The sequence below is a fragment of the Balaenoptera acutorostrata genome, unplaced genomic scaffold (assembly GCF_949987535.1).
Source record: "Balaenoptera acutorostrata unplaced genomic scaffold, mBalAcu1.1 scaffold_534, whole genome shotgun sequence".
Taxonomy (NCBI): Eukaryota; Metazoa; Chordata; class Mammalia; order Artiodactyla; family Balaenopteridae; genus Balaenoptera; species Balaenoptera acutorostrata.
This window is the reverse complement of record NW_026646186.1, coordinates 69,100-96,478: the sequence shown is the minus strand read 5'-3', so window position 1 is coordinate 96,478 and position 27,379 is coordinate 69,100. Positions and strand designations below refer to the sequence as shown.

The 27,379-nt window shown below is 39.9% G+C and overlaps 1 protein-coding gene across 11 annotated transcripts in view; it reads right to left on the bottom strand.

The window, feature by feature from the left end:
* Positions 1-27,379, bottom strand: part of LOC103015218 (dihydropyrimidinase-like) — a 99,013-nt gene that overhangs the window by 10,213 nt on the left and 61,421 nt on the right. For 4 of the 11 annotated variants that reach the window (XR_009006898.1, XR_009006902.1, XM_057539515.1 and 1 more), the window contains one exon: positions 5,450-5,834. The exons of 1 other annotated variant lie outside the window; for it this stretch is intronic. Coding sequence is in view for 2 of the 10 variants with exons in the window: in XM_057539514.1 (XP_057395497.1) it covers positions 5,748-5,834 (87 nt within the window). In the remaining 8 variants the exon portion in view is untranslated. 6 more of the 11 variants (XR_009006899.1, XM_057539516.1, XM_057539513.1 and 3 more) reach the window with 4 other exon arrangements.

The following is a 27,379-nucleotide window of genomic DNA, read 5'->3' as shown; positions in this document are numbered from 1 at the left end:
TTTGGTAGTTTGTGGTTTTTAAGGAATTGGTCCATTTCTTCTACGTTATCAAATTTATGAGCATTGAGTTTCTTGTAGTATTTGTTTCTTATTATTTTAATGGCTGCAGGATCCTTTGTGACATTGGTGATTTGTGTCATCTCTCTTTTTGTCAAGAGGTTTGCCGATTTTATTGATTTTTTTTTGACAAATGAGTTTTTGGTTTCATTAATTTTCTCTCTTGTTTTTATTTTCATTGACTTCTGCTTTTTTGTTGTTGCTGTTTGTTTTGTTCCTTCTGTTTGCTTTTTGTTGTTGTTTTCTCCTTTCTTTTCTATTTCCAGTCTTTTGAGTTAGGAATTTAGACTACTGATATATTTTCTCTTTTCTAATGTAAGGATTTAGTGCTATAAATCTCCCCTCTCAGCCCAGCTTTAGATGAATCCCACCAACTTTGATATGTTGTATTTTTTATTTCATTTATGCAATTTTTTAATTTTTATTTTTAAATTTCTTTTGAGACTTCCTCTTTGACCCATGGATTATTTAGAAGTGTATTGTTTAATTTCCAAGAATTTGGAAAGTTTTCTGTTGTCTTTCATCTACTGACTTTTTTTTTTTTTGAATATCTTTAGTGGAGTATAATTGCTTTACAGTGTTGTGTTAGTTTCTGCTGTACAACAAAGTGAATTGGCTATATGTATACATATATCCCCATATCCCCTCCCTCTTGAGCCTCCCTCCCACCCTCCCTATCCCACCCCTCTAGGTCGTCACAAAGCATTGAGCTGATCTCCCCTGTTCAGCTACTGACTTCTTGATTTGATTTTGTTATGGACAGAAAACATACTCTCTATGATTTCAATTCTTTTAAATTCATTAAGGTTTGTTATATGACCTAGGACATAGTCATCATGGTGAATGTTCCATGAACACTTAAATAGAATGAGTATTCTGCTATTGTTGGGTGGAGTGTTCTATAAATGTCAGTTAGATCTACTAGGCTGATGGTATTGTTCACTCATCTGTATTCTTCATGATTTTATCTCTGGTAGTGCTACCAAATACTGCAAGTTGGGTACTGAAATACCCAACTACAATTGTGAATTTGTCTATTTCTCTTTTCATCTCTGTCAGTTTTTGCTTCATGTATTTTGAAATGCTGCTAGGTGCTGCATACATACTCAGGATTGCTACATCCTGGTGGGTTGATTAATCCTTTATCATTATGCAATGCCCACTTTTGTTCCAAATAATTTTCCTTGCTCTGAAATTTACTTTATTTGATATTATTATGGTCACTCTTACTATTTTCTAATTCCTATTTACATGATACATCTTTTTCTATCCTTTTACTTCCTACTTATCTATGCTATCTGTGAAGTCATTTTCTTAGTCTGTATATAATTGATAAATGTGTATTATTCACTATCTATTTTTAATTTTTTTCCAACTTCTGAAGAATAATTGATCTCTTTTAATTGGTTTATTTAAATTAATCATTGATGTGTTAGAGCTTAAGTTCTGCCATTTGGTATTTGTTTTCTATTTGTCCCTTTGTTTCTCACTCCTCTATTTTTTTCTTGCTTTCTTGTGAGTTACTTGAACGTTTTTTAACATTATATTCTTCTTTATTTGTAATATTTTTTCATATACCACTTTGTATAACTTTATTGGTGGTTGCTTTAGGTAAATTACCTATGTAATTTATCACCACCTATGGTGTCAGGGTTTTTACCCTTTTGAGTGAAGTATAAAAACCCTATTTCCATTTAGATCCCTTTACCCTACCCACTTGTTAAATATAATTGTCTAAAGTGTTTTCCACTATATACATTGAGCACCATATCAAATGGTACTATGATTTTAGCTTCAAACTTAAAGTATAATGAAAGAAACTCAAGAGGTGTAGAATAGTCTGTTGGGTTCACCTCTATATTTCTTCATTCCAGGGTTCTTTCCCTCTCTGAAGGTCCCATCATTTGTCTGCTGTCATTTTCTGTATTAGTCTGCTCAGGCTGCCGTAACAAATACCACAGAGTGGGGCGGCTTAAACAACAGAAATTTATTTCTCACAGTTCTGGAGCCTGGAAGTTCAAGATCAAGGTGTTGTCAGGTTTAGTTTCTCCTGAAGCCTCTCTCCTTGACTCATAGATGGCTATCTTTATGCTGTGTCCTCACATAGACTTTTCTATGTTCATGTGCCCCTGTGTCTCTTCTTCCGGTAAAGACATTAGCCCTATCGAATTAGGGCCCCACCCTTATGACCTCACTTAACCTTAATTATATCTTTAAATATCTTATCTCCACATACAGTCTCATTGAGGATTGGGGTTTCAACACATGAATTTTGGGGGACACAATTCAATCCATAACATGTTTTTTTATGTTTGAAGAGCTTCCTTTGACAAATCTTTAGATGTAGATCAGATAGCAACAGATTCTCCTAATTTTCTTTCATCTAAGAAGTCTTATTTTCCATTCATTTCTGAAGGATAATTTTGCAAGATATAGAATTCAAGGTTGACAGTTCTTTTATCACTTGAAAGGTGTTGTGCTGCTAAGTTCTGGCTTGATGGTTTCAGATGAGAAATACGGTGTCATTAATTTGGTCTTCCTGTATAGTTAATGCATCATTCCTCTCTGATTGTTTTTAAGATTTTTGTTTTTTGTCTTTAGTTTTTCAGGAGTTTAATGATGATGTGTCTTAGTTTGGACTTGTTTGGGTTTATCCTATTTGGGTTTCACTTAGCTTCTTGACTCTGGAGTTTTATGTCTCTTGCCAAATTTATGAAGTAATTAAGCATTATTTCTTTGATATAATGAAAGAACTATTTGAGTATTTTTTCAGCCACACTCTCTTTCTCATTCCCTTCTGGGACCCTGATGATAGAATGTTATATATTTTAAATATTTAGTTACATATCTGTTTCATAGATCCCTGAGGCTCCGTTCATTTTTTTTCAGTCTATATTTTTGTTTTTTTCATACTGTATAGACTCAGTTGATCTGTCTTCAGGTTCATGGATTCTATCCACTGTCATCTTTACTCTACTATTGAGTCTACCACGTGAGGTTTTTTTTTTTAATATTCGTTATATTTTTCAGTTCTATAATTTCCATATGGCTGTCTTTTGTATTGATAATTTATATTTTTTGCTGAGATTTTCTATTTTTTCATTTTTTTCAAGAGAATTTATAATTGCTTGTTGAAGCATTCTTATTAAATACAAGGATTTTTAAATCCTTATCAAATAAATTCAGCATCATAGTCATTTCAGTACTGGCATTTTTTAAATTTTAGTATTGGATTTTTTTTTTCCTCATTAAAAGTGTGGTTTTCCTGGTTATTGGTATAATGAGTGAAATTTTATTGTATCCTACACATTTTGGTTATTATATTAGGCGATGAGTGAACTTTTATTGTATCCTACACATTTTGGTTATTAAGAGACTTTTAAATGCTATTTAAATCTATTTTATTAGACACTCACCCTTTTTAAGTTTAATGTCTAGGTTCTGGCCTATTTTTGTGAGCTGTAGTTCCAGTGACAGTTTAGTTTTCAGAGCCCTTGACATTCTATTCTGGTCGGCTTCATTCTTTGGCATTTCTGGGGCTCTTGCTCAGTCCCTGCAGGTGTTGCCTGAAGGGGTGGAAGTTGCTTTCCTGGGTCACCTAGAGTGCAAGACCATGTTCAGCCAAGGGAGGTGGAGGGACTGAAACCACAGGGCCTGGATCTTCTCATGCCATTGGGTGGAGAGTGGAGCCATGCCAGGCTGTGCTGATGCTGCCCCGCGGTGGATCAGTCTACCCACCAGTGCCCAGGAGAAGGGGTGGAGAAGGGGTTGGGTCAGCCCAGTGTGACTTCGAAGGCAAGTGGCACCCTCTGATGTGGCCCCTTGTGAAGTGGGAGTTAGCATTCCACCCCACCCCCCACCATTTTGGCTCTGTTGGGTTTCTCCTTTCTGGGTTCTTAGGCCAATGCCTTTCTTGTCTGTCTGTTTGTTTGTTTGCTTGTCTATGCACATTGGTGATTCCAGGTTTCAGGCCTCTCTGGCACCCATATGAGGCATATAGGAGATAAAAGAACTCACCACATCATCAGTCCTGAAGTCCTGAGGTATCTAACTAGTCCACCTCTTCTTTCCAGCTTTCAGAATCCTTTATTCTTGTCTGTTGGATTATTTCCAGGCTATTTAGTTGCTTTTTTTGGGGGGGGGGGGTGGAGGAGGGATAAATGAGCCTACACTTTCTTGTTCTGGAACTGGAAATGCTATTAAAGATTTTGCATATGGAAAGAGGAATGAACCATTTAAATTGCATGGCTGCAAGAGCCATTTCTGGGCTTTGGTACAGAGTGGGCACTCTGTAATCATTATTGGTTGAATGAATGAAAAAAATGGAGTTTTCATACTTTAATTTCAGTGTCCTGGGGGCATGTGTAAGACAGAGCCCTGTTTTCCTGAATTCTTGGACAAGTACTTCTCAGGGCTTTTAGGCTTCATCTTTCTGAGAAAAGACCACAATGAACTGGTGGCCTGAAGGTAGGAGATTGCTATTGTTCAAAAGCGGATGACACTACTATGTCCTTATGTCTGTCCATCCATCCATCCATCCATCTCTCTGTATATATATAATCACCTCGAGGATCATTATTCTTTTCTCTTTTCCAAAAAGAAGAAAACTTGCTCTTAAGTATTCAGACATACTTAGCATAATAAGTCAGGGCTCGAAAACACCCCCTTAGCTAGAAACTTTCTTCAAGAAAAAGGCCAGTATTTAAGATACAGAAATGATAAAATTTTTGAAATTTTACTCTTAGTAACACCAGATTAACATGACAGAATGTCAGCATTTTTTAAAGATGTTAATGTTGAGATTTCAATGAGATTGCCTTCAGCTCATATTCCCTTTTCTCTGTGAATATTATGCTGCCTCTCAGATGTGGCTTTTTAAATAAAAACATCTTAATGAAGCAGTAAATAATTCTACAGTGAGGGGATCAGCTGTGAGGGGTGTGTTTCACAAAGGATCACACTCGCAGGTTTTGTTTTTGTAAATCTGAATTTTACTCCCCAATGGATACCCCACTTTTTGTATTCAAGAGATGAAATACATAAGGAATTCATTAAGAAATCAGGCTTTGGTGGGACAGCTTTGATTTGACACTTTTGAAATATGATCTAGGTCACAGTGGTGAATGGTGCAAACCTCTTTTTTGGCAACGGCATCTGGACTCGATTATTTTAAATTAGGTTGTGGGGTGCTGGCATCCACCCCTCTGCAAAACTGCTACTGCAGACAGCCCTTGTTCCCCGAGATGATATGGCAGATTAGATGAGTTCTGAATACTTAGAAATAAACTTTTATATTAATTCTCAACTTTGCTGTTTCAGTACCCTGTTTTTATAAGCTTTTAGAATGTCACCTATTATCTTTCATTAGTAATGATGGCTTTCATGCCAAAGATAAATTAAACCTGGAGCATTTTATTAATATTTAACTTCTTCCTTCAGAAGGATAAGTGACACTAAATAGGTTCTTCAGCAAATATTTATTAAACGAATGGAAAATTACCCCAAGGTAATCTACCATTAAGAACACGCAGTTGTGCTCCAGGAGGTCCGTGGGCAGCTTTGTGGCTACCTGCACACTTTGTCCCACGGGCTTCACTCCCTTTCCATCTCCAGTGTTCAGGAATTCAAAACCCAACTGTCTCCTTCACTCCACCCTGACTGCAGTCAAACAAGAGGGTGTAAAATTGGGTTTAAACCCAGTTTTCGGCAGCTAATACGTACAGTTTTCTGATTTCAGGAATGTTTATATTTGAAGGTTGATTTTTCAGAATCAGAGTCTGGTTAAAAAAGAAAGAAAAAAATACACTTTAACATCTAAAGAGTTTACCAACTGTATTTCCTCTTTTATGTTGTTTCAGAAATAGTCACACAGACATTTCTTAAATAATTTCATAGAAACCAAATTCCAAGTGTGTTTATGTTTCAAAGATGAATGGGTTATTTTGATGAGCTTTCAAATTTGAAAGGGCTTTATAACAAATATTTTGGGAAGAGATTGTGCACCAAGAAGATATGGAATGCGGATCTTCATTTGTACCCACACGTCAGGGTGACACAATTGGATCCCACTTATTCTTCTCCCCAAGACTTAGCTTAAAAGCACCCAAGGGTGTAGACTATTAGCATCTGTCATATTATATCTCAAAGCTCTCCAAGAAACTGAACTCATTTAAACCCACCCAAAACCCACTTACAGATGAGAAAAGAGACAGGGAAACTAACTTGCCTCTCGTCCTACAGCCAGGATGTCACCAAGACCTGTTCTTGACTCCTATTCACTCCATTTGCTTTACTTTTCTCTCTATCACACAGCAATCCAAAATGGGCTAAAAATAGCCCTGGAAGATAAAATCCTGGGAAAACAATAATTTCCAAAAGGGCCCTCGAATCTCCCTTAATTTCTAACCAACGTGACTTTCCTTTGTTCCACTGAACTGTAACAGTCTTTGTGTCCCACTCACTTACTTTTAAATTTGGGATTTTTTTTCCCTTCAAATGATGGTGTTTGGGGGTTTTTTGTGGGTTTTTTGTGTGTGTGTGTGTGTATCAAAAAATAACTTATAAATCACAAAGTGAGAGAAACGCATTTATTTGTTAGAGAATAGCTGTTTAGAGTCTTGGGAACATTATTGATATTCCTGGGCTATTGTTTCCGAATCCCTTTTCATCTGTTTCTGGACAGGCAGGGCAGACTCTTCCACGTTAAGAACAGAGGACTCTGGAGTTTTTCAGGAAGATAGAATTTCAATAAGGGTCTCCCAGTTTCTTAGCTCTATGACCTCAGGCAACGTTTTGAGCCTCAGTTTCCCCTTCTATGAAATGAGGTGGGACAAGCTGCTTCCCAGAGGTGTGGGGCAATTCCACAAGGCAGAGGTAATCAGATACCCGACCCACTTAGGGCAGAGCCCTGATTCCAGCGATGGCCAATCAGAATGGAAGCACACAACTGACGGCCAATCAGAATGGGCGCCCACAGCCAGCCTCAAACTCAGCTCTGACTAAGCGGGTCACGCAGGGCATCCAGCCTGGTGCTGATTGAATGTCTACTGACTGACTGTGGCTGAGCTTGGGCTCCCTCAGAAGCAGACCCTGAAATGAAGATGAAAGTGACAGCAGTGTATCTGGGAGGTGATCCCGGGAAGCACCTGCAGGGGAGCGGGAGGCACTGCCATCTCTCCAGGGACGGATATCAGTGAGAGGGTCACGCTGTGGACATCAGGGGCTCAGTCCTGCTGGGAACCTCTCAGTTGACTGCTTGGAGAGTCAGAAGGCTGGTTAGTGGCCCTACTCCTGCCCCTCTGGCTGAGGGCTGCTCAGCACATTCTTGCCCACTCTGCACAAGTTCCCGCAGCCACAGGCGCTGGCTGTAGGTGTCACAGATGGGCAGACATGAGCTCTGAGAGAATGTGGCATCCACAGCGTCTGCTACGACTGCTGTTACAGGTTTTGCAAAAGAGGACTCAGCATTTAGCGAGTCTCCAAGGGGACAGTGGTCACTTTCAGCAGAGGGTTAAACCTAGGACTTCGGAGGACCTGGAAGCGCCCTGCCTGGTGTGCCGCCTCTCCCTGTTCTCTGCACGGTGAGCAGGCCTGGCCTGATGCTCAAGTTCAACTCCAGGCACCGACAGCAGGCCTTCACCCCAATCAGTCACTGGGCGAGTTGCGCTCCCAAGGAAAGGAGCTCGCTACAACTGAGACAGACCCTGAAGGAGCTGACAGCTAGGGGCAACAAGCCCTTCCTTCAAGGAGTAACTGGATGGCGTGTCTGTCCAGTACGTTCTAGAATTCTGGCAGGCAGGATCTCAGCTGCCCAGGGCCACCCCCTCTGAGGGTCCTTCTTTGGAGAAAAAACCTCCTAGCACTGACATGTGGAGTGAAAGAACTGGCTCACTCCTAGGAGGCCACTAGCCCCAAACTCCCTCAGCCGGCTTCTCAGCACCTGACTCTTCAATACGGGCAGATGGATGAGGGTCACCGTCGTGGGCGGGACCAAAACAAATGGACAAATCAAACATAATCAGGTAAAGAATTATTTACACACACATTCCCGTGGTTGGATATCATCAGAAATAGAAGAGAAAATTCTGCATTTGTGAATTGAGAAGAATTATCAGAGACCCCAAAAAAACAGCCGAAATTACTTTTTTTTTAAGTTCAGTAGGTGGCATGGAAGATAAAGTTAAGGGAATATCAGGGTAAGAAGGATGGGAAAAATGGAAAATATAAGAAAATTAGAGAATCATTCTAGGAGGAACAATATCGAATTACCAAAGGTATAGAAAGAACGAACAGGAAAATAAAATGTTAAATGTTAGCAGATTCGCATTCACTTGGGTTTTTTTAAATTAAATGCTTCCGCTTCAGCCAAATATTCTAGCCGAAGCTGAATTAAAGAATATGGGGCTTAGAGTTATCTACTTCCGCCCAAAACACCAGGGAGTATCGATAATCCTAAACTTCCATAGAGAAAAAAATACAGATCTTCTATTGTGACAGACACTGTGGATGTCCCCAGATCAGAAGCCTGCAGTATGGACCCTCCTGGGGGGATAATCATATCCAGGCCAGGCATGGTCAGCCAGGGCCCCTTGGCCAGTTACTGGACAGGGTGTGTTGTGGCACAGCCCTAACCAAGGAAATGCAGGGAGACACCTACTGGGACTGTTTACTCTTACTGCTACTCTCCTTGTTACTCGGGCTGTGATGTGTGGAGCTGGTGCAGCCGTCTTATCCCAATGAGGAGCACCATTGCTGACACACAGAGGAGGGAGGAGCAGAGCTGGAATGAACCTGGAGCCTTGAAGAGCATGGGAAGGTGCCAATCCAACCTTGGGATTGCTTCCTTCTAGACCTCTCCTTAAGGGAGCAATCAGTGTACTCATGCTACTTTTAGACAGATGTTATGTTCTGGGGAGAATCAGAACCATGCACCCCAAAATATGCCACTTTGGCATAAGGATTATTTTGAGCTGAAAGCAGTTGAGAAGCAGCAGATATAGGAAAGGCTCTCTAGCCTCCCCCTATCTGCCTAAAAACAGGGCATAAGTTTCCCTTCGTGAAGCTGTACCCCTCTCCCCTACCAGGAAGGGAAGAACCACCTTTATCGCTGGAGATGGAGGTGATAAGTCTGCATTAAAAAACCTTACTAAATAATCCTTATCTTTCACTACTTTCTCCCGTATATTTACCTCCCCAGAATTTACTGCCTCTAGAAGCCTAAACCCCTCTCCTTTATCTAATTGCATCTCCACAATTTATCACTTTGTTAAAATGACATAGAAGTCCCCAGGTCTAACCACTCCTTGGGGCCTTTACTTTTTTTCTGTAGAGGTCTCCATGTACACATAAAAATTAAAATGAACATCAAATAAAATTTGTGTGTGTTTTCTCCTGTTAATCTGTCTTTTGCCAGTTTCATTTGCAAATGCAGCTACAGAAACTAAGAGGGTAGAGGAAAAGTTTTGCCTCCCCTACAGCTCCTTGCTACCCAAGGCAGCTTAATTAATACACATACAAACAATCAGAAATAATAGTAGCATGGAACTTTTCAGCAGCAATGTGAGAAGTTAAAAGAGTAAGAGATTAGTAGAGAGTGCGCATTTCCCTCTGCCCTCACCAGCACTTCCAGTGGGTACCCCATGGTTTCTCATTGTCATTTTAATTTACATTTGCTGATAGCCAGTGAGACTGAGCATTTATCCCAGACTTATTGGCCATGTAGATTTCTTCTTCTAGGAACTGTCCACTCATTTCATACACTTTGAATTCCTTGCTCTTTCCTTACTGATGTGTAAATTTCCTTTTGTCTTCTGGTACTAATCCCTTATTCTCTATGTTGAAAATAACTTCTCAGTCTGTAATTTGGGGGGATTAGGGCTTGCATTCTGGCTGTGTCATCTTTTTTTTTTTTTAAAGACTTTATTTATTTTATTTTTTTTTAGAATTTCACTTTTTTATTTATTTATTTATTTATTTATTTATTTTGGCTGTATTGGGTCTTCGTTTCTGCGCGAGGGCTTTCTCCAGTTGAGGCAAGTGGGGGCCACTCTTCATCGCGGTGCGCGGGCCTCTTACTGTTGTGGTCTCTCTTGTTGCGGAGCACAGGCTCCAGACGTGCAGGCTCAGTACTTGTGGCTCACGGGCTTAGTTGCTCCGCGGCATGTGGGATCCTCCCAGACCAGGGCTCGAACCCGTGTCCCCTGCATCGGCAGGCAGACTCTCAACCACTGCGCCACCAGGGAAGCCCAAGACTTTATTTTTTAAAGCAGTTTTAGGTTCATAACATAATTGAGAAGGTACAGAGATTTCCCATATATCCTCTACCTCCTCACATGCATAGCCTTCCCCTTATCAACATCACTCACCATAATGGCACATTTGTTACCGAGGATGAACCGACATTGACACATTATAATCACCCCCAAATCCATAGTTTACCTTAAGGTACATTCATTTTTCATTTATTTCATTTATCTTTTTCATCGAAGTATAGTTGATTTACAACATTGTGTTAATTTCTGCTGTACAGGAAAGTGACTCAGTTACACCCATATATACATTCTTTTTTATATTCTCTTCCCAGGCTATTAAATATAGTTCCCTGTGCTATACAGTAGGACCTTGTTGTTTATCCATTCTATATATAATAGTTTGCATCTACTAACCCCAAACTCCCAATCCATCCCTCCCCCACGCCCCCTCCCTCTTAGCAACCACAAGTCTGTTCTCTATGTCTGTGAGTCTGTTTCTGTTTCATAGATAGGTTCATTTGTGCCACATTTTAGATTCCACATATAAGTAATATCATATAATATTTGTCTTTCTGTTTCTGACTTACTTCACTTAATATGATAATCTCTAGTTGCATCCATGTTGCTGCAAATGACATTTTTTCATCCTTTTTTATGGCTGAGTAGTATTCCATTATAGAGAGAGAGAGAGAGAGAGAGAGAGAGTACACTCTTGATAATTGTACATTTTATGGGTTTGGATAAATGTATTATGATATATGTTCATCATGATAGTATTATACAGAATAGTTTCACTGCCCTAAAAATCTTCTAAGCTCTGCCTCTTCATCCCTTGCTCTCTCCCCCTTCAATGACAACCACTAATGTTTTTAATGTCTCCATTGTTTTGCCTTTTACAGAATGTGGTATAGTCAGAATCATCCAGTATGTAGGCATTTCTAGATTGAGTTATTTCTTCCTTTTTTTAATTGAAGTATAGTTGATTTACAATATTGTGTTAGTTTCAGGTATATAGCACAATGATTCAGTTATATATATATGTCATATATACATACACACATATATATGTATATATATATATATATATATATATATTCCCTTTCAGATTCTTTTCCCTTATAGATTGGTTGTGTCATCTTTGAGACTGAACCAACTCCTTTGTGATCTTAGGCAAATTACTCAACTTCAGCCTCCTCTTTTCTAACCAGGTGATATAACCCAACTCACAGGATTGTTTGGGGCATTAAGTGAAATAAAGTATGTCAACAGGGTAGTAGATTAATATATGGAAGTAGCTTTTGTGATTTTTAGAGCAAGAAAGAACCTTAGAAATCATTGAGTCCATTGATCATCAAATCAATGCTATTTAGACAACACTTACCAGCTACCAGGGGCAGTTTTGAGAGTTTTACACATATTAGCCTGTCTAATCCTCACAACCACGCTATTCGATAGATACTATTATTACCCCACTTTTAGTATGAGAAAACTGAGAAACAAAGAGACTAGGACACTTGCCCAAGACATCTTGGAGTGGGTAAGCATGATAAAGCTATTGATACAATTTCTGCTCTTTCATCAACTGGGAGGAGTGCTCGCAACAATTCAGTTAAGAAAAAAAAAAAGAATGTTGTTTAAACAGGAGATCATTTGAAAAGGACTGATAACCACTCCTTAGCTATTGCAAAGACATCTCAAGTTTCTAAAGAACTATTGGTTGGGACCTACACCAGGGTGCGAGGAGCCATGGACCCAGACCTGAAGTGTCAGCTACAGTCCTCCTCCCAAGCCCACAGCATCCCAGGCAGTGTTCCCTGATCATTTCCCATAAGTTTGCAAGAAATGCCTTCGGATGCTGTAAGGAGGGACCACCCACCCTCATTATACACAACTGTGCTCTTCTGGGAAAGTCTGTAGCTTCCATCAGATTCTCAAAGGGGCTTATCATCCCAAACAAGGTTAATTTACTAAACAAGCTACCAGTCTAAATCTTAAGCTCCCCCCAAAAACCTAAGAGACAGAACTTTCTTCTTTTTACTTTTACAATGAAAAGAGCTCCAGTTTCCCTGAGCTGCAGGGGCTCCTTGAGCAAGATTTACTCATGTGGATAAAGGAGAGTCAAGTGGTGGTGTAATGAGAGGGGGAAAAAAATCCATTTTTTCACACTCTTATGTTCAGTTCCTGGGATCCTGCAAATTAAACTGACAAAAAAAAAAAAAAAACAGATTAAGGTGAGAAAAAGTTTATGTCATATACAAATGAGGGAGCCTCACAGAAATGAAATGAAAAAATGAGTGAAAGATTGTGGAAACAGGACAAAGGAAAGGGGGTTTATGTTTCTAGGGGCAGTAAATTGAGGGAAGATAAATATATGGGAGAAACTAACGGAAGATAAGGGTTGTTTTAGTAAGGTTTGTTGGTGGGGATCCATCTCGGTATTGACTCTGTGATAAGAATGTTCTCTGCTTAGTATGGAGAGAGCACTTTATCACTGGAAATTGATGACCTGCTTTTAGGTGAGAAGGAGGAGGCCAGAGCCCTTTCTGCACCTGCTGTTTCTCAAGTGTTTGCAGCTCAAAATAATCAATATGCCAAAGTGGCATTTTTGCGGTGGCATATTCTGATTTTTCAGTGAGGGGTGTCTCCATCACTCCCCTCCCCACCTGCCCCATCCCATCAGCCTTCTCCCAGGACAGGGTCATTCACTTTCATTAAGCAGGTAAACAGCCTGGAGATTTTTAACCAGAATGGATATTCTATGCAAACAAATGCTCTGGGGACTTGGATGAGCTCTGCTCAATGACCAGAAGTTGTGAGGCCCTGGGATTTGGGCCCCTGGGGGGACCTTCCCAGTGTCAAGGCCTCCGCTGCCCCCCCCCCCCTTTCCCTGAACCATCACGGGCACTGTTTACAGCCACTTAGTTCATTCCATCTCAACTGGAATTCAGGCTGGGCAGCTATATTCCAAATGCTTTCTTCAATGCTTTCGAGGTTTATTGCTATAGAAAGAGTTTTCTGAATTAAACCCATCTAGGTTAAAATCCATTCAAGGTTTTAGCAGAGCTTGGTGAACAAATGCTAATTCGCCTATACGGTTACACTTAGGTAAGGAAACTCGGGCTTGTTGAATTTAATCCAATACTTGGCCCACAGCACTCCAAGGTCTGGAGGGAGTTTGTTTAAGCAATCCTATTTCTCAAAGCCGAAACATAAGTAAATTAAAATTCTTTACTGTATTGGGGAAATTTGAACAGATCACATTTTCCTGGTGGTACTATTTTCAAAAGGAGAACGATGAATCCAATTGTGTGTATTTTACAAGCTAACATAATAATCTCCCTAACACCGTTCTGATGTATAAACAAACAAGTGTGGGTGCCCAAGGGGGAAACAACTGTGTATTTCAATATGAGGAGCAAAACGGAAAAGACATCCTGTCTCTTCAACAAAGGGAGATTTCTAGTTCATTTTGAGCAGGGTTTAAGGGTTACACTATAAAATCTTTTAAATAACATTTTATTATGATAGAAATAAATATATGTTCATTGTATAAAAACTTTAAATTGTTCAGGAAAGCATCAAGGGCAAAAATCACCCTTGATCCTTCCCCACAAAGGTAACAAACCAATTATTATTAATACTTGCAACGAGTAACTTGATTAGTGATAGAGTTAAGTTTAGGGGGTAGGGGAGTAACATTTAAAGAAGAAATGCTTGAAGATGGTCCACATAACACTTAAAATCAAAATAATAATAATAATAGTTATATATATATATATATTAAATATATATTAATTCCGTGGAGTAGGTATTCACCCCATTGTATAAATGAGAAATGTTTTTCTGAATGAATTTCTGCTGGCATCTTTATGAATTGTCCTATTTATAATGATACTGTTCCTGAGTGATTGGAGCAATAACCATAATTAATGATTAGCATTTAATGAGCCCTACACTTTGTCAAGCACTTATTTGATTTTTTGATTTTTTTGTCAAGCACTTATGTTGATTTTGCCTCAAAAACCAGGCAAAACCTCTCGCGAATAACAAACTTTTTATGACTAAAAATTTACTCGTTAGGTCAAGATTAATTAGCAGGATATTATACTAAGATATTAGAAAAAATCCAGTGCCTTTGGCATGGAGCACCCGTTGAAATGGTAACTAGCGTAAAACAAAGGCTACCTCTGACTTTAGAACTGTTTTGCATCAGTTACACACACCAGGAGGGAGGCACCGGATTTTGGACCCAAGGGATGACGAATGCAGCAGCCGCGTACAGAATGGAGTCTAACCCTTTGAATAAATAAATATCTGCAAGTTCATACTGGTGCAAATAAAAACTTGAATAAGTAAATAAATGGGGAAGTAGCAACAGCTCTTTCTTACAGGTGAATTCCAGTTAGCAATGGTATAAGGAACGAGGGAAATAGAAAATCAACATTAGGTGGATACAGACATAATAATCGTTGTAGGCAAGATCCGCCGATGGGTGTGAAAATTAGTGAGGAAACGTTTGAGAAGAAATAGGATAGTTGCATTGTCTCAAAATATCCCCCCCCCAATAATGACACTGCATAGTGGGGACCCCAACAGACAACCTTCCCCAGGGGACTGAGGGTGACCTCACCAAGGATCGGACAGACCCACATGAGGAACCCGGAGAGGGCACCTTGCACTAAGAAAGGTGCAACACCGCTTGGGTGGTTTTCCTGCTGAAAATGTGTAACCTCAACCTAATCATGAAAAAGCATCAGACCCAAATCAAGAGGCATTCTATAGAAATAACTGACCAGTGCTCTTCAAGACTATGTTAAGGCCATGAAGGACAAAGATGACTGAGGAACTGTCCCAGAACCGTGGAGACTAAGGAGCCATGATAACTAGATGCAAGGTGGGATCCTGGAACAAAGAAGGGACGTAGTGGAAAAACTGGTGAGACTTGAATAAGGTCTGTAATTTGTGTAGTAGCATCCTTTCAACGCTAATTTCCTGGATTTGATCACCATGGTTTGGAAGATGTTACAGGAACCTGGCTGATGGTATGCAGGAACTCTCAGCCCTATTATACAACTTCTCTGCAAGACTAAAATTATGTCAAAATAAAAAAATATAAAGAAAAGAAACAATGGCAACAGAGAGAATGGTTTCCTCCCACTTGAGCACCAAATCACGAGTCCCACGGGTGGCCGCTCTCCGTGGCTGGCGTGGATCTGTGATCAGTGATCTGGCTGAATCTCTCATGGGCAACTGGAACAGTCCCAGGAGAATCAAGGGCAAGATTTATTTAGTCTCATGAAAAATGGAAAGGTGCCAGTTATTAGTAATAAGAGAACTGGCTCTTGATCACCAAGACTGGCGTATGACTTGAACAGAAAGTCGAATTAAGGAATCTTCAAAGATATGCCAACAAATTGACTAAAATGTGTTCATAATTTAAAATGGAAGGCATGCATGATGTTCTCAAGCTTGTGTTGAGATTGCTGGGGGGCAGCAAATAATACCCCTCTTTTCTTCTCCTGAATTCTGAACTAATTGACAAATAAGACAGTCAGTGACCAGGATACCAGTTTTACAAGTGTTAAAGTGGATTGGAGAAAAGAGTTTTTCCTTTACTTTCTAAGGGCTTTTTTCTTAATATCCTCCCCCAGCCCCATCCAGTCACAGGCAGATCTGAGCCACCACAGCCCCTGAGAAGGCAGAAGAGCCCAATGACCAGATCTGGAGAGCCTGTTACCTCCAAAAGTCATGGATGATCCAGAAACCCTCGGCTTCCCCCAAACACCCATCAGAGAAATTCGCCTCTTCCCTTGTGCTGACTGGAGTGAAGGAGAAGAGATTCCTTGCTCCTGGGCTAAGCTCAGAACGCTGGGGGGAGAAAAAGGGAGGATGATTTCCCTGCAGCTTATATCTAAAAGTCTAGCAAAACTACATGAATTAAGGTTGCCAGGGGCTGGGGGAGAGGGATGAATGCAGAGTTAGTGTTTGATGGGGAGAGAGTTGCAGTTTTGCAAGATAAAAAGAGTTCTGTGGAGGGATGGTAGTAGCATAACAACGTGAATGTAGTTAATGCCACAGAACCATATACTTAAAAAATGGTTAAGATAGTAAATTTTATGTTATGTGTACTTTACCACAATTTTTAAAATTTTAAATTGAAAATGAAAAAAAAGGTATATGAATTAATAACATGGCCACAAATCAATTATGACTTTACTGTACCAGTACTATTCAAAAGCTAAATGAAATGCCATCACTATGTGTGGATTTATGCCTGCTCTGGAGAGAAGCAGAAAATGGTCTCAGAAACTTTCTTTTAATTATTCTTTCTCCAAGGACCACAGCATAGGGATGACCAGAAAAATATTTCTCTAAGCCTTTGTACTTGCTTCAGGAGTGAGTGAGTGAGAGGATGCCGTGAGTTTCCCAGTGATGAACAGGGAAGAAGCTAACATGGGGTCCTAGCAAAGATAAAGTCAGTGGAGACAGTGATTGTGGGGAAGTCATTCAGGATAGCGTTTTGTTCTACATCAAAGGCACAGATGATGGACCCTGATCAAGGTCGCATGGGGAGGTAGAGGGGGCACTGCGTCCCCTTCCCAAGACCCCATCTTGACTCCTCTGGATACAAAGTGGCTCTGAGACGGCTCCAGATGGAGACTGAACCCATGACCTCTCCACATAAAGACATCATGACACCCACTACGCCATCTGGGGCTCATAAAACCACATTCTCTATCTTTTCTTGGCTCTCAGGCTAGTCAAAAGCTGAAGGGCAATATTTGGGACGGCTCTGGTTTATTCGTGGGCTTTAATTCAGAACACATTTCCACAAAGAGAGGCAGAACAAAGCACAATAGCACTAAAGTTCAATTTACATTCTCAGTCAGTGAAACAAAATGGAAATAAAAAACAGTTGTGCAAGAGTCATTTATAACTAAACTATGGCTCCAAAAGAGCCTTTCCTATAATGTCATGGAATAAAAGACATTTTTAAACCACCAGCAAGAAAAGCTTAAGTGACCAAAAAAGGAGAGGTGAAGGCTTTCTATTAAAAAAAAAAAATTAAATGAAATTAGAGCACCCATGGCAGCGTGCAATCTCTCTCTCCGAATTTGGCAGATACAAAGTCATTTCAGTATCTCCTGATTTAAAGTGTTTTCCTCCTGGTGTTGTTGGTTTTGGTGCTGCTAGGCATTGGGAAGTCAGTGCTGTCACAGGAAATTCTGCAGGTTTCACTTCACAGTTTGGCGAGACTCCTCCAAGACCACAGCGCTTGTCTGCCATCACATCTCCATGATTTCCAGGTACAAATTTGCCATAGTGAGTTATGTCTGGCTTGTTCTGCAAAAAAAATTCACCAAGTGCTAGCAGATGGCTACAATTGCAACCACCATTGGCAGCTCCGCAGTTAAGAACCAGCACACAAAGCACGAGTGTTCTTACAGGATGGGAACCGTTCTAAGATTGCAGTGCTAAATAAAGGGACTCCCTGAGTTAAATTTCAAACTTGATCTCCCACAGCTAGTCAGCAGCAGAACCAGAAGGAGACTCTTGACTCCACGTCTTGCACATCTTCTGCAAAGCTAAGAAATGAAAGTTCTTAGAAGAACACACACAAGCCCTCACAAGACTGGTCCATAAAGCCGCTCACAGCTCCTCGGGGTGCCAAGCTATCCTCACCACCAGGCCTTCATTTGTGCCGTATTTTCTCTGAAACGTTTCTGAGTCCCCGTGCTAGTTTGTCACTGTCTGTTTAGTGTTTCTTTTACAGGACCTTTCCCACATTATATTGTAACTATCTATTTATAGGCCTGTTTCCACAGTTGTACTGTAAACTTCCTAAGGATATGGGACATCCTTCAGTCATCCTTGTCTCCAGGGATTTCAGCCCAGTGCTTGGTACGTAGTCAGGGCCTTGTGAAATGTTTATGGAATGGATTAATGCTCCATCCATACTAAATGCAGTAATTTTTCCAAGTTAGGTTTTTTTCCATTTTTGTTTTCCTTTAATTTCTGTATGGATACCTACTAAAGAAATCTACTTAGAAGATACATTTCGATAGGGTAGGAAAGAGTTGGCGGGCAAACTTGTTTGTTAGCTCCTCCAGAACCCAATTCATAAAGTCAACTCCTTTGCTTGCCCCTAAGAGAGTTTAGAATGGCTTAATACTTGGATAAACAACAAGGTCCTACTATATAACATAGGGAACTATATTCAATATCCTGTGATAAACCATAACAGAAAAGAATATGAAAAAGAATGTATATATCTATAAAACTGAGTCACTTTGCTGTACAGCAGTAGTTAACACAACACTGTAATTCAACTATACTTCAATAAAAAATTTAAAAAGAATGGCTTAATGCTCGTTTCCCAGACTCCCTTGCAGCTCAGTGTGCCATGGGAGCAGTTATGGCCAAAGATATGTCAGTGAAGGTCCCATGGGAGGCTTCCCCTTCTTCTTGCACTGAAGGTCACCGCAGCCACCTCCAAACAGGGGGCAGCAAATGTGAATCTGAAATCCATCACACCAAGGATGGAGGAGCAGGGAGACAGAAAGATCCGGGATCTCGGGGTACATCACAGAGCAGCTGAACCTACATCGGCAACTGTTATCTCCAGACTTCCTGTTCTATAAGAAAAAGAAGCCCTTCTTTTTTTGAAGCCATATTTAGCCCAAAGGTGGCCTAATGTCTTTGAACATTTTCAATTCAACAAAAAATAGTGGAGCAATTGCTCCGAGCAGAGCACTGTGCTAGTTTGAGGGGAAAGACATAGTTTGACTAAGACAAAGCATCAAGGAAGAGGCTTTTTGGAATTTATAGCAAAGCCTATTTGAGAGTACTGTCATGTTCCCAAGTCTTATAATATTTTGTTTTTTCTGCTATGACTCCCCAGTATAAGGCTATGTATGTATTTTTTCTGAACAATTATAAAATAGGTTGTAGCTTTCATGACACTTTACCCCTGAATACTTCATAAGGAATCATTTCCAGATATAATCTAATGCTCAGTCCATATTCAAATTTCCCCAATTGTCCACCCCAAACATGTCCTATAGTTCAGCCGTCCCCAACCTTTTAGGCCCCAGGGATGGGTTCCGTGGAAGACAATTTTTCCATGGACAGTGGGTGGGGTTCAGGCGGTAACGCGAGTGATGGGGAGAAGCAGATGAAGCTTCTCTCGCTTGCCAACCGCTCACCTCCTGCTGTGCAGCCTGGTTCCTAACTGTTTCCTGCTGTGGACCACTACCCGTCTGCGGCCCAGGGGTTGGGGACCTCTGCTCTAGTTGGTTTTTAGAACCACGATCCAAGCATTGCATTCTGTTTTTATCTAAACTAGCCCTCCCAACCCCTTATATCTGCATGATATTGGCTTGTTGGAGAGACCAGGCCAGTTGTCATGAAAAGTGGCTCACTTTAAGGATTTTTTCAGATTGTTTCCTGTCGGTGTTATTTTATTTTATTTTTTTACTTTTTTTTTTTGGCTGCATTGGGTCTTCATTGCTGCGCGCAGGCTTTCTCTAGTTGTGCGTAACTTCTATTTTGTTACAGACCAATGAGGCACATCCCTTGGCTTATACCTGATTGCGGCCACAGTAATTGAATTATGTTCACTTCACATCTCTCCTTGGTGCCCTTACTGGGTTCCACTTCCCATTTTGTACACTTTGTCTTTGGTATGTTCCCTTTGAACATACCATCTACTTGATCTATTGATGATGTGTTCGTTTTTTGTCTGCTTCCCAGCCCGAGGGCAGAGATCCTCCTTCCCTTTGTTGATGTATCCCCCAGGCTCCTGGAAGGGCATCTGAAGCATAGTGGGTGTTCAGGACATGCCTGCTGAGTGAAGATGTCAGCTTCCTCCACTGGACTCTGCCCCTTCTCCCCTCTCTGCATTCTCATGCGGGAGGGTAAAGCACAGTGCTTATTCTCAAATACATACAAAGGCCTAAAGTTACAGAATAAAAATGTACATCGTAGTCCCAGAATTTTCAAATCAGACAGTATGCTCGATATCAATATTTGGGTCCTAATAAAATCTCATATGTAATTCACTAAGGATTAGATTCTTTTCTAACATTTTATGAGTTACTCCAAAGGGGAAAGAAATATCTCTTCAAACTTTCATTTAACACAGAGTGTCTTCTTAGGGGTTGTGGATTTCTGGGCGCTGGGGAGGGCCTTTGGTTACTTGCAGACATTCGGGGTAGGTGGCCTCAGTGGGGCAGATGCGGGGCAGCGGGGGGGGGGGGGGGGGGGGGGCTTGGCTGCTCAGAGCGGTCCCAACCAGCTCGTCAAACATGTTGCAGAAAAAGGCACGTTCAGTAAATGTGGGAGCTGACAGTCGGTCCTTCTCTCCCTCAATTCCACCCGGTAGTGCACAACAGACACTGTAAGGGGTGCAGAGGAACCTTTCCAGTGAGGTCAGAGGAAGCAGAATCTAAGACTGGGTGGGGGGCCTGGGTCCACCCCTTCCACCTTCCCACCTCCACCTGGTGGGCTTAAAGACCTGAGCACGCTGGTGGAAGCAGCTGGAATGAGAATTTGTATCGCCAGCTGTCAAAGGGAACAAGTTTGTCTGGAGACTTGGCTAAATTGGTATTGTAGGAACCCAGGTTCATGTTTGGTAAGAAGAAAAAAAATTAAATGAGGCCGTTAAACATGTGAAATGATCCTCTGAGATTTTTGAGTGACATTAATACTGGAAGTGAGGTGGAGGGGTGGAGGGGTGGAGGGGGAGGAATAATATTTGGAAGGCTATAAATCTCGGGTTAGTTGTTCAGATAGTCCTGTGCTCAGAGGCAGAGAGGGATCTGTGGGTTGACTGAACCGTTATTTTTACAAGCTGGCCTTTGCTTTAATAGGAATTTATACTGGATGAGTTTGGTATTTAAAGAAAGAATGGACTCAGAGAAAATAGGCTCATGTACAAATCCGGAGCACATCATGTTACACAGTTTGGCTGAGGAATTTTGGTTGCCTGAGAAATCAGCTGTTTAAAAGCAAGGGATCTTGTGTAAAAATCCTAATTATGTTAGTAGCTATAAGGAACACTTACTGAGTGGAGAAACTGACTTAAATGTGCTAATTTTTCCAGGATTTTTTACTTTTCAAAAATTAGGAACTGAGGGCAAGAGATGCACCATTAATTTATTTGAGACAGTTTCATAATTAAGCAAGTACACTTAAGGAACATATTAAACTACTACTTTGGGAATAATTTTAGAATAACAGCAAAGTTGCAAAAATAGTACAGACTGTTCCTTGTACCCAGTTTACCCTAATGTTTCCATTTTATCTCCTCACTTAAGAGTGTAAGTTATACTCCTTAAATTTTTTATGGTTTCCTTAGAGTTTACAATATGCATTTTTAAAATAATCTAATCCCACCTTGAAATAACACTACACCACTTGATGGGTGCAGGAACTTTATAACATAGTATTCCCAATTCTTTTCTCCCATCCTTGTGACGTGGCTGTCATTAATTTCACTTATCCATGTGCCATAATTCCTTAACACATTGTTACTATTGTCCCTTAAAACAGTTATATGTTATCCTTTAGGCCACCAGGGCTGATAAAAGTTATTTTTTAGATTGATTAAGAAGCAGAAAACTCAAGGATTTCATTTTACCAGCATTCATTTCTCCTTGGAAGTTCCTCCTTTATGTAGATATAATTTTCTGATCTTTGTCAGTTGCTCTGTTTTTAATGTTTGTGGTAACATAGGTGCCAAAGGCTTCAAATTCCTCTAATGTCCTTGTTTTTGTCTCTCCTCTTTTTTTTTTTTTTTTTTTAATACTTATTTATTTGGCTGAGCCGGGTTTTAGTTGCGGCATTCAGGATCCGGTTCCCTGACCAGGGATCAAACCTGGGCCGCCTGAATTGGGAGCACAGAGTCTTAACCACTGGACCACCAGGGAAGTCCCTTGTCTCTCATCTTGATTTGGGGGTTTCCCTAAGTACTGTTGCTCAGCTTGAGTCTGTGTCTTGCAGTTCTCTTGGCTGTGATCTACTCTTAACTATCCTGGAGGCCTGCGGGTGTGATGGTGAACTGTGCGGGAGGGAAAACATTCTATAATCTTGCAGTAAATCCCAGTCTCTAGTGGGACTCTGTTTGAGGGTGTGGCCTTCACAACTGTTTCTGACTCTCCCCAAGGATATGGCTCTTTCTCCTGCCCCTACGCCTTCCCTTGGCTGCAGCATTTCCTTGAAGCCCTATCCCCTGCTGACATGTTCCCCCAACACACCGCATCACATGAGAAAGGAAGGATGTAGAAGGCTGAATTGGGGGAGAATTTATTTCCTCTAGCTGGGATAAGATTTCAGAATTGCACTCTGGCCAAGTCCTTTCTCTGGAGAGTAAGATTCTGCTACATAGAAAGCTCCATTGCCACCCCTTCGTCCCCACCCCCTCCAGAGCCACCAGGGCACCTCTCTCCATCCTCACCATGAGAGCCTGCAGGGGTTCCTGAAGGTAATGCCCTCCAAGAGTCTGGCTCCCAGGATTTTCTCCCTCTCAACTAGTCATCCTTGGCTTCCAGCAGTTTGTCAAAATTACCTTTTAAGTCATCCTGCTAGTCTATGGCTCCTGCTGCAAGTAAGCAGATCTTGGCTCCTATATCTCTCTGGATGTGCCTGTCTCTCCAAATTTTGGGGTGACAATTAGCCTTGCAACTTTAGTTCTTTGATGAGTCTATGAAAACTTGCTGATTTCCAGTTTTTCCAGATTTTCCTTATCGTAAGGATAGGAGTGATGACTTCTGGAAACTGCTTCTCTTAATGTTAACATCTTATATAACCATAGTACAGTTGTTAATACTAAGAAATTAACATTGGTACTACACTATTAAGTAAACTGCAGACTTCATTCTACTTTCACCAAGTCTTTCCATTAATGTCCTTTGTCTGTTCAGGATCCAAATAAGAACATGTTGCATTTAGTTATCTATCTGCCTAGTCATCCTCAATCTGTGAGAGCTTCTCAGTCTTTTCTTGATTTTCATGACTTTTTCAAGTTTGAATATCTCTCATTTTGCTTTTTTCTGATATTTTCTCATGATTAGACTTGGGTTACGGGTTTGGGGGAAGCATAGTACAGAGGTGAATGCTTTTCTTATGCATCATATCAGAGGGTACATGATTTCAAGATGACTTATAATTGAGGATGTTATCAGGACCACTAGACTTAGGTGGTACCTGCCAGGTTTATTCACTGTAAAGTTATTCTTTTTCTCTCTCAAATCTCTGTTAGCTAGAAACCCACCACTAAACCCAATACATGATCAAAATAAAACTCCACTTCTTGGAGGCAGGAATATCTAAATATCTTTATATATTATTTGTAATTTTTCTGTAATTTATTTTTCTGGTCAATGATTTATTTATATAAGTATGGACTCATGGACATTTATTTTATTCTTTGGTTTATAATCCGGTATTTGGTTGTTTGTTTTGTTGCTCAATTTGTTAAAATTGTCTAGTTTAATCTCTGGGCTTATAATTCATTCAGTCTGTGTCTGTTTTAAGTAAATGAATGTCAAGTTGCTGTTTCTCCCTGCAGGTGCCTGTCACTCTCTAGAGTTCCTGTTGGTTGCTTGTCCTGCAACCTCAGTTTTAGGAAGGGTTTGAAAAAAGTCATTAATTTCCAACAACACTCTTTCCAGCTCTCTACATCTCTGAAGTCAATTGTAAAATGTTGATATCTGCCTTTCCTGCCTATCAGGAACACCTTTCCATTTATTCAGAAAAATGTTTCAGAAAAATACCTGGTAAAACATGATCTAAGAACTCACATGAAAATAATGGATGTATAATTACAATATAATTTTTGACTCATTGGTTCTATGTGCTTTGAAGTCTTTTCATCCAGGCTGGTGACATTAAAGAAAATAAAAACGGAGAGATTATTTCTTAGTTTCATTTCCATTCTCTCTCTTTGCATCACTTCCACTTGTCCCTCACCTGATGGAACCTATTACACACATGAGGACCACGACTCTTGGCTTGTTTTACACCCACCTTATCAATCATGCTGTTTTGCCTTACAGCAATATGCTCACTCCCTGCTTTGTCCACAGTGGAGAACATAGTAAATTATCTAAAACAGAAAGCTCACATGACTCCCATAAAGCACAGAAAACAAGCAGGGGGAATGTTCATGTGACACCCCCATCAAGCAGCCCTCGCAGAGAGGTATAACAGTAAATATCAATGGCGATAAAAAGTGAAGGCTTTTCAAATGGCCACACCTCCCAGGATCTTAGAAAGAGATGCAACGTGCATCTAGGACTCGAAGAGGTTTAAAGGTCAAAACAGGTCAGAGAGAGTAGACCTAAAACCATCTTATAGATTTGAGCAATTACCTGAGGGAAAAACCCATTTCCTAATATACCTGACAGATGCTGAGGAAGTAGTAGGGAAATGTACCATCTTGTATGATAAAACACAATAAAAACGTATTCTGACAGGAGACCAATGACATTTAAATTGTAAAAAGCTGTTTTCATCTTTCTCTCCAGACAACATTAATTAGAAAGAGATCCATACCTATGGCGGGTATTATCCAAATGAACTGGATAATCCGCAGACCACTTGATTTAATTAAAAAAAAAAAAACTTTTGATTGTTGAGGGCTCAAATTATTTGTCAAAAAACAGAAAACTTAATTTTCTCAATTGAATATTATCACAACATTAAAGGATGACTCCAGAAACACTAAAATTGGAAAGGGAAGCAAAAAGTGTACTGCATATTAATGGCCTTCCTATTGTATCTTCAGCTTCTGCTGAAATAAGTAATGATTCAATAGGAGAGAAAGGGAATCTTTCTGAAATTCACCTTAATAACTGAGCAGCAGGCACTTCCTATACTTATGGCTTCTTTTATTACAGAGATAAAAATCATCACATAGGTCAGGGAAATAATCCAATATGATACTGCTTAATTTTTTAGGGGAGGGGTCTTTATTTAACACGAGGGTTCCTCTCTACTATACACACTATCCTAGTTGGATTAGGTTTTCTGGAAGAGTTTTCTTATTGATTTACATTCTAAACACATGCCCTAAAGGTTTCATAAGAAATATACATGTAAGCCTAGAAAAGTACTGAGCAGGATTAGGTTTTAGAGTTTGTTAAATACAAGAAACAACATTAGGATTGTCAAGAATATGATGCAATAGAAAAATAAGTCATTTAACATACTGGGTTACACCAAATTCTTTTTCTGCATCTACTAAGGTGATCATTGGACTTTCCTCCTTTATCCTATAAATATGATGTGTAATAATGATTGATTTTTTTGAATGTGAAAACAACCTTGTCTTCATGAAATAAACTCTCTTTAATGGTTTTTGTGTCCATTCCCATTTCCCCAAGATTTTTCACTTCTTAATTTCTGGCAGTGCTAGATTTCTCTCATCCTCTTTCATTCCTTCCACCTTGCTGGAATTTACATGTGTCGCAATCCAGACATTAGCATTGTGTGTCATAGCAGAGAATGCTGAGACCAAAGAAACAGGCAAACTGGAAGACTATGGTGGAGGTCGTGGCATAGCTGTTAATAAGACCAGGAACCTTTCATTTCAGGAAGAACCACAATCTCCCTCATAAACATAGATGCATAATTCATAAACAGATCATAAGCAAAATATAGCACAGTGAAGATAAGATCTGTGATACTAAAGTCAACACATACATTGTCTTCAGATCCAATGACAATTCATATTATCTGCGGTGCATAAATGAGCAAAGGTAGTGGGCTATTTCCCCAAACTGGTACTTTACTATAAGGATGAAGGCTAAAAAATTCTATTTGGTGGCATAATAATAAATACATGATGGTTCCTATTAGTTTTCTTTTATTTCCTCCTTAGTCCCATGCTGCTATGTTAGGCATATTTTAGTGCCCAATATCTACTTATTGGCTTATTGGAAGGCCATCTTCACTATACAAGGACAATCAGGTCACAGTTGGCTTGAGCTGTGTGGTATAAAAATACAGGACTAAGAGTCAAGGGACTGTGTGATAGGCCTATTTCTGCCACAAACTAGACATATGATCTTGGGCAAGTCACCCGGCTCAAACCCTACCTAGGCCTTGCATGCAAGAGGGACGCCTGGGCCCACAGAATCTCAGGGTTTCTCCATGTTGCTTGAATCTGCCCAAAACTGTCCCTGCTCTCCAGAAATTTGCTATCTAGGAGAAAAGTCAGACATATCCATAGATGATTCCGCTATCAAGCAAATGCTAAGTGGTTTGACAGAAGTAGGATGATACATGTGGAGAAATGTACTTTGCAGGATTCTCTAAACTTCTCTTAAAGGAAGTTTTTAAAGAACTACACTTTGAATCATGCTTACGATGTTACAGTACTGTTGTAAAAGTGTAGAAAGAAGGAAAACCTTGATCAAAACAGCAAAGTAGGGTTGAAATGCATATCATCAGAAGTTTCAGTGAAAAGTGATACACTGGGAATTTCATAGTAAGAACACCTTGACAAACTGCACAGTTATGGTCTGACATTGCTAAGAGCAATTCTATTTTCAGACATGCTTGTGATGCTCTTTTTTTGTGTTAGATCCCACAGATATACATTATTTATGTCACACATAAACTATTAAACTATTAAATGGTCAGTATTTTAAATGGAACCATACCTGACGCTTCACAAGTGTTATGTGTTTTTAAATACGAAGTAAATAAAATAACTCACAGTATACCCACTATCTTACTTGACATTCTTCTATATTTTTCTTAATTTGTTCCTACATCATTTGATGATAAGAGGCAATAAAGTAGCAGACTTGAATTTCAGTCCCAGCTCCAGAAAGAGACCTTTGTTTGACTTGTTAAGTATAAAGTTGTCTTATCTCTTGAGGAAGACATTAAACATGATTTTGGTGACTACTAAGAGAGTTAACTATACAACAAATTATTCTGTGATCAAAATATGCATAAATTGGAAATAAATATACTAGCTTAGGGTAATAAGAACAACTTATACAAGACCTCTTTTGGTATAACCAAGATTATCTTTTTATCAGGTAAAAAATCATCTTTCC